This window comes from Hippopotamus amphibius, chromosome X (genome assembly GCF_030028045.1).
Source record: "Hippopotamus amphibius kiboko isolate mHipAmp2 chromosome X, mHipAmp2.hap2, whole genome shotgun sequence".
Classification (NCBI taxonomy): Eukaryota; Metazoa; Chordata; class Mammalia; order Artiodactyla; family Hippopotamidae; genus Hippopotamus; species Hippopotamus amphibius.
The window spans coordinates 103,441,951-103,449,051 of NC_080203.1; the positions used below are offsets into that span (position 1 = coordinate 103,441,951).

General features: G+C 42.6%; 1 protein-coding gene across 1 annotated transcript; it reads right to left on the minus strand.

Moving 5' to 3' along the window:
* Positions 1–6,069: 6,069 nt before the first annotated feature.
* Positions 6,070–6,879, minus strand: LOC130841544 (ferritin heavy chain-like). The gene is made up of 2 exons (XM_057717665.1): positions 6,785–6,879; positions 6,070–6,694 (listed from the first exon to the last, which is right to left on the minus strand). Exons 1-2 carry the CDS (start codon positions 6,877–6,879, stop codon positions 6,070–6,072), a joined length of 720 nt encoding a protein of 239 aa, XP_057573648.1.
* Between the last annotated feature and the right edge of the window lie 222 nt (positions 6,880–7,101).

The following is a 7,101-nucleotide window of genomic DNA, read 5'->3' on the forward strand; positions in this document are numbered from 1 at the left end:
CAGTTCCTCTTTGAAGACTCAGTGTCACGTCTACAGCAGGTGTTTCCTACGACCCAGGTAAGATTTAGATACCTTTCTTCTCCTGCACACACACAGCACCTCATAACCTCTTTTTTTAGATCTTACTCAAGTAGATTGGTGGTATCTCTCTCTGTGTCCATCTTTTCCACCACATTTGTGAGCAGGAACTGTGCCCTAGTCATCTTATATTCCTAATGCCAGGCGTAGCACAGAACACGTCATAGAATCCAGGATAAATTGTTGAAAGAATTTGGCTAAAAATTCTTGGCTGTTTTAATTTGGCTATTTGGCTAAAAATGTCAAAAGCTGCATGAGTGTTGCCTCCTAGAATGTTTTAGTTTAGGTTTATTCCTTGAATTGTGGTTCTAAAAAATATTTTAAGTTGGAACTTTTACTTCATCAACTTTATAAAATTAAACTTCGGGGAGAAAAAAAGTCATGCCCAAGGAATTATCACATAGAAAAAAAAAAAGAATAAATCTCCTTGTTGTATGTGGCATAGTTAATATCAGGTATAATACATTGTAAACCAAAAGTAATGTTATCAAAAAATAAATGTTAAAATACAGATTCAGGGGAAGGAGTCTATTCCTCCTCAGGCAAGGCAGTAGCTTTGCATATTAATGAAATTTAAATGCCTCACAGTAAGAGAAATGATTGGAATAGATTGCAATAACTTAAAAATGAGTACACTTTAAACAGCTTCTGTGATGAATTTGTGATTATGGATAATCAAAAAGGCTTGTCCCACTCTGATGCTCTCAGAAAAGAGATGACTGATGGCACTCAGTAGACAAAGCCACATTGTGGAGCTGAGGAAACTAAAGACACAAAGTCGACAGGTTGACTTGCTGAAATACGCCATGATGTCAGTCAGGAAGGTGACAGTTAAAATTCTGGGGAGCGTGAGGGTTAGAGATGTGAATACAATATTATAAACATCCAAGCCAGTCTAGAATATTCATTGAAAGTGAGAAAAAAAATGGAAGGAAACAGGAAAAGACAAATAGCTGCATAAAGACAGGTGAAAAGCTTAAAAGAATTCATGGCTTGAGGTGACTTCACGGCTTGCGGCAAATTACTGTAAAACATGGGTTGGCAAAGATTTCATGTAAATGTTTTAGGCTTTGCAGGCCACACGGTCTTTGTTGCAATGACTAACTCTGCAGTTGTAGTGTGGATTCAGCCACAGACAGTAGGTAATTGAATGGATGCGGCTGTGTTCCAGTAAAACTTTGTTTATCAAAACCCTTGGGGGCCAGATTTGGCTTGCAGACTGTAGTTTGCCAGCCGTTACTCTAAAAACACCAGTTTGTGACAAAACAGCAGATTGCACAAAAGCTAGTATGTAAATATGTGTGTGATCAGTAATTCTTGGTTCAATAATTATTGTTGGCGTTTTTCTTGTGCTTGGTATGTTTTTATTGTGTTTGGTCCAGTACTTATATGCGGGTATGGCTGAGTGAGTCAGTTAAATTGAGACATCAGTATTACTTTCCAGGTTCCAGGCGATTCCAAGGTGCAGCCAGGTTTAACAAATAGGACACTAAAGAATGCTACTCAAAATTCAATGTCCATATTCATCATCTGGGGTCTTGTTAAAATGCAGATTCTGATTCAGTAGGTCTGAGGTAGAGCTTGGGGTTTTGCATTTCTAACAAGCTGTCAAATGACACTGACCTGCCAGGGTCCACGGACCACCTTTTGAGTAGCAAGTTGCTTGCGTTGGCTTTCAATGCCTGGGATGTCTAGGTCCTGCCCCCTGAGACTGATGTGATTGGTCTGGGAGTTGGCCTGGGCGTTGAGAGCTCTAAAAGCTCCCAGGTGGCTCTAAGGTGCAGCAAAGCTCAAGAACCTCTGTGCTAAGTCAAGTGCATGGTGATTTATGAATTTTCGTTACTATGTTATCAGTAGCCCTGTTGCCCATTCTCCCCTTCCAATCCATCCATTCCTCTCCTTTTCAGGTCCAAACATCCAAAAGATGGTGGGATCAGGATTAGCTTTTCATCTTTTCAGTCTTTCCCACCTCTGAGGAGTGGACTATAGTTGAAGATGGAAAGAGGAGGGAGGCTCAGGCAAACTGGGTTGGGGAAGAATAAGCAAAAAATTTTTCTAGGGGCCAATATAAAGGGGAGACGGATTGAGACAGATGGGAGATTACCACATAGAGTTGTCACAGCAAAACTCACCTGCAGGCTTGGGCCTGAGTTTGGGGCACTGAAAACAGTAATCTACCCTCCTGAAGCCTGGCAGCAACTGACAGCCAAGCAGCTAGGACAAATTTCTCCTTCTCTATAGGCAGAGTGACACAGTTGGTCGAAATGCAAGAGAGACCCCTAGTGGCAAAGTATAGATGTGCAATCCTTTCATAAATCATAAACACCACAAAGGAACTTAGAACTAAATGAATGATGATGGTGATGATAAGTGATGGCTTACAAATAATATACATACTATATGTGCCAGGCACTGTTGTAAGCATTTAAAAAATATTAACTCATTTAATCTTCTCAGCAACCCAATGGGGTTGACGCTTTTTAAAAAATTGAAGTATAGTTGATTTACAACGTGCTAGTTACTGGGGTACAGCAAAGTGATTCAGTTATAATACATATATTATTTTTCATATTCTTTTTTCTTATTTCTTATTACAAGGTGTTGAATATACTTCCATATGCTATACAGTAGGACATTGTCGCTTATCTATTTTGTGTATAGTACTTTGTATCTCCTAATCCCAACCTCCTAATTTATACCTCCCCGCTTCGCCTTTGGTAAAGATAAATTTGTTTTCTATGTGAGTCTGTTTCTGTTTTGTAAATAAGTTCATTTGTATCATATTTTAGATTCCACATATACATGATATCATGTGACATTTGTCTTTGTCTGACTTACTTCACTTAGTATGATAATCTCTAGGTCCATTCATGTTGCTGCAAATGGCATTATTTCCTTCTTTTTTATGGCTGAGTAATAGTCCATTGTGTGTGTGTGTGTGTGTATATATATATATATAAAACACATCTTCTTTATACATACATCTGTCAGTGGAGATTTAGGTTGCTTCCACGTCTTGGCTATTTTAAATAGTGCTGCCTTGAACACTGGGGTGCATGAATCTTTTAGAATTATAGTTTTGTCCAGATACATGCCCAGGGCTGGCATTGCTGGATCATGTGGTAGCTCTATTTTTAGTTTTTTAAGGAACCTCCATATGGTTCTCCATAGTGACCAATTTACATTCCCACCAACAGTGTAGGAATGTACATTCCCACTACAAAACAGTGTACATTCCTTTTCTCCACACCCTCTCCAGCATATATTGTTTGTGGATTTTTTGATGATGGCCATTCTGAGTGGTGTGAGGTGGTACCTCATTGTACTTTTGATTTGCATTTCTCTAATAATTAGCAGTGTTGGGCATCTTTTCATGTGCTTTTTGGCCATCTGTATGTCCTCTTTAGAGAAATGTCTGCTTGGGTCGTCTGCCCAGTTTTTCATAGGGTTGTTTTTTTGTTATTGACTTGTATGAGCTGTTTGCATATTTTGAAAATTAAGCCCTTGTTAGTCGCATCATTTGTGAATATTTTCCCCAATGGGGTTGACAGTTTTATTATCCCTGTTTTGCATCTGAGGAAGCTGAGGTGCAGATAATTGAAATAACATGCCCAAGTTCCCCCAATTTAGTAAGTGGCTAAACTGGGATTTGAACCCAGTCAGTCTGTGGTGAAGATTCCAAGACACCAAACTGCTTCTCCAAAACAGGAGAGTAAAAAGGATCTTTAATCAATTTATAGTTACAAACACTCACAAAAGCTGCTTATTACTCTGTGCTTCCTCGTATGTAGAGAACAGTTTATATATACATATATATATATTTAAGACTACGTCGGAGAGAGCAGGGATCTCAAAGCAGGCAGAGAAAAAGTGAAAAGTAGTTTGACTAAAAAGGGTAAAGTGGGGAAATACCATTCAATACCATTTTCTGGAAACTAAACTCAAAGGACCATAATCCTCATAATTTAAAAAGTATTAAAGCACAGATAGAGGGAAATGTAGAAATTACTCCTTAGCTAAACTTGTTCATCTTTTAGTAAATGTTAAAAGCAATCTGGTAACTCTAAAATGACTCAAGCTACCCATGTGTCTTTGAATATAGAATACAAAGTCTGCAAATTTCTAACTCTGATCTTTGTAAACTATACACGACACCGAAGAAACAATATATTTTGAGTATTTTTTCTTAGACCTAGACAACCTTAGGGTTTACATGGGAACAGATTTCATCTGGTCAGAGAATGGACAGAGAGGGGAAGAGTATTAAAAGGGGAACAGAAAAAAATATATATAGTAAAGCAGGTCTATCGTTTCTTAGGGAAATTTTTTTACTTGGAAATAATTGTCATTCCACCTATAGTCAAGAAGACAAGGTAATAGGCTAACGCCTCTCCACATTCTAGAAAGGAGAAACCAGAGGCCACACTGAGATTAGGAACAGCCTAATTTTGAGAGGAACTCTGAGCAGATGCAGGTGGCCAGAGTCTGAAATGAGGTAATGGCCCAGGTGGAGCCAGCAATCCTATGGATGTTCCAGTACCCCATCCTGTCCTCTGAAAGTTAGCTGCCCTGGGTTTGGGGCCAGCTGTGCCATGGTCTCCCCACTTCCTTTCTGGTGAGTTTATCTACTCCATGCCATCAACCCATCTATGTACAGGCTAATATGTCCCATATGTATATTTCCAAACCTGACATCCCCCCTTGAGCTCCAGATTCATTTTTCTGGCTACCCACATGACAGTTCCACTTGGGTATCTAACAGGCATCTCAGATTTGACGTGACCTGCCTTCCCAGCTCCTCGAGTCCCCCTGCGAATACCCGCAGATTAATAAATAGCACGACCATCAGCCAGGGTGTTCAAATCCAAACTTGAACCTAGATTATTTTTGTCATTTTCCATTCCTCACCTCGGGTCCATAAAGCAAATCTTGTAGACTCATCCAGTTCATCTGAAATTTGTCTGCATATATTCATTTCCTCTGCCGCCAACGCAGTTCAAGCCACCATTGTCTCTCTGGGCCTGCTACAGTATCTCTTAACCGGTGTTTGTTTCAACTCTCCTCATCCTCTACATTCTTCAGAACAGCCAGAGTCAGAGTCACTTGGCTTAACGTTCAGAGAGATTTATTCTACTTGATATTCAATATCACAAATTGACCTTCAGCCTTGACCTTATATTTTTCAGTCCTTCTATTGAGATAATTTGGGGTTTGGGGTACCATGTTACCTTAATGGCAGAAAAGGTACAATAAAATAAAATTATATTTGCATGTTTTGTAAGAACACTATGCATGTCCAGCACGGTGACCTAAGGAGTCACTCCTGTGTCGATGGGCAAGCCAGCCTAAGGCTCACTGTAGCCCAGGGTGTGAGCTTGTCGAAGAGGGACTCTGCCAGGCTGGCTTCTGGGGTCTCCATCTTGCTTCCCAGAATCAACAAACACTAACATTTACATATTTTAGTAAACTCAAAGTTTTCAGGTAAAATTTAAGAATGTTTTATTTTAATCCCTGTCCCATCCCTTCGCTGGGATTGTCCCATCCCAATCCCTTCATTCTTCCTCCAGAGGCACCACTATTATGATTTTCATACCATGTTTTTATACTTCTACTATTCACAGGCACCCACATTCACCAGGAGCTCAGACCACCACCATATTACTTATTAGGGGAAGATGGATTTTGTGTTTTCCAGGGACTCATGGAACACCTTCTCCCTCCCTCTGTGGAGATCCTGAGGTGCATGTGGATAGGGCATAGGTGGGTGAAGAGCCTCCTGGATACCTGTTTTAAAAAGTGAGAGATTTGCACACAGGAATCAACCAGAGACCTTTATTTATCTAGGAACCAAGTAACTTGATTGGAAGAAATGGCAAAACTGGAAGAAAAATACTTGTGAACTTTCTCTGCAAGGGCAATATTGCGGTCTGCGTGGCAGGCATGGTGACCTTGGGCAGTCACCCCGTGGCTCTGGGGAAGTCCAGTCCAGGCTCAGTTCTTCTTGTTGCCATCGCCCAGGGTGAGCTTGTCAAAGAGGTACTCTGCCATGTCGACATCCGGGGTCCCCATCTTTCTCGGGCTGGTGACATGATCCCCCAGCTCTTTGATGAATTCCACCTGCCGGTTGAGGTAGTGAGTCTGCAGGAAGTGACACAGTTGGGGGTCACTCTTGTTGGTGGCCAGCTGGTGCAGGTCGAACAGGCTCTGGTTGATGCGCTTCTCCAGGAGCAAGGTGCACTGCATGGCCTTGAGGCCGCTCTCCCAGTCGTTGGTGTCTGGCTTCCTGATGTCACAGAAGCAGAGGCGGCCCCCGCACTGGTTCTGCAGGCGCATCAGGCCCTCGGCTTGCTCGCCGTGCTTGCGGGAGCGAAGCTGGAAGAAGCTGATGAACTGCTTCAAGGCCACGCCGTCATGCTCGAGGTAAAAGGCCACGGCCAGGTACACGTAGGAGATGTGGAGCTCCAGGGTGGTGTGGCTGTTGACAGCGGCCTCGCAGTCGGGGTGGTAGTTCTGGCGCATCTGCCGGGGTGGCGGGGGCAGCATGACTAGCGGTGCGGTCACGGTGGGCGTGAAGGTCAAGGTGAGACCGTGCCGATGGCGGTAGCGGCCGCAGAGCCTACCGAGGGTGGCCAATGAGGGTGGCCGGAGGCCAGTAGCTCAGGTTAGGGCGGCCGCTCTGGGATGAACCAGAAGGAGGATCCATTACCTGGGTTTGGGAGGGGGGAGAGGAGGTTCAGGTTCCTTTAAGGAGGGGGTGGCCGTGGTTGGAGGAAGGAGTGGGGAGAAGGGGGCGAGCTCCATGTTCTAGGTTCCATCCAGGCCTGAGTGAGGCAGGGAGACGGTGCTGAGCACCTGGCATCTATTACATTTTCCATCGATATTTCTGTTCTCCAAGGACTTTCTCTTGTTCTGTAATTGCTCCCTCTCACAGCACCCTGTTCTCATTTTATAAACCCATTGTCTTCCTTACAATTCTGAGAATATGATTTTAGGTTTATTCTGTTTCCTGTATTATACTTGTTT

Bases quoted from the DNA above. Each gene is read 5' to 3' on its own strand.
- LOC130841544 (XM_057717665.1), bottom strand. From the start codon at position 6,879: ATGGAGCTCGCCCCCTTCTCCCCACTCCTTCCTCCAACCACGGCCACC. The intron at 6,695-6,784 runs GTAATGGATCCT...CACCCTCGGTAG, and splicing joins CTCCCCCCTCCCAAACCCAG to GCTCTGCGGCCGCTACCGCC.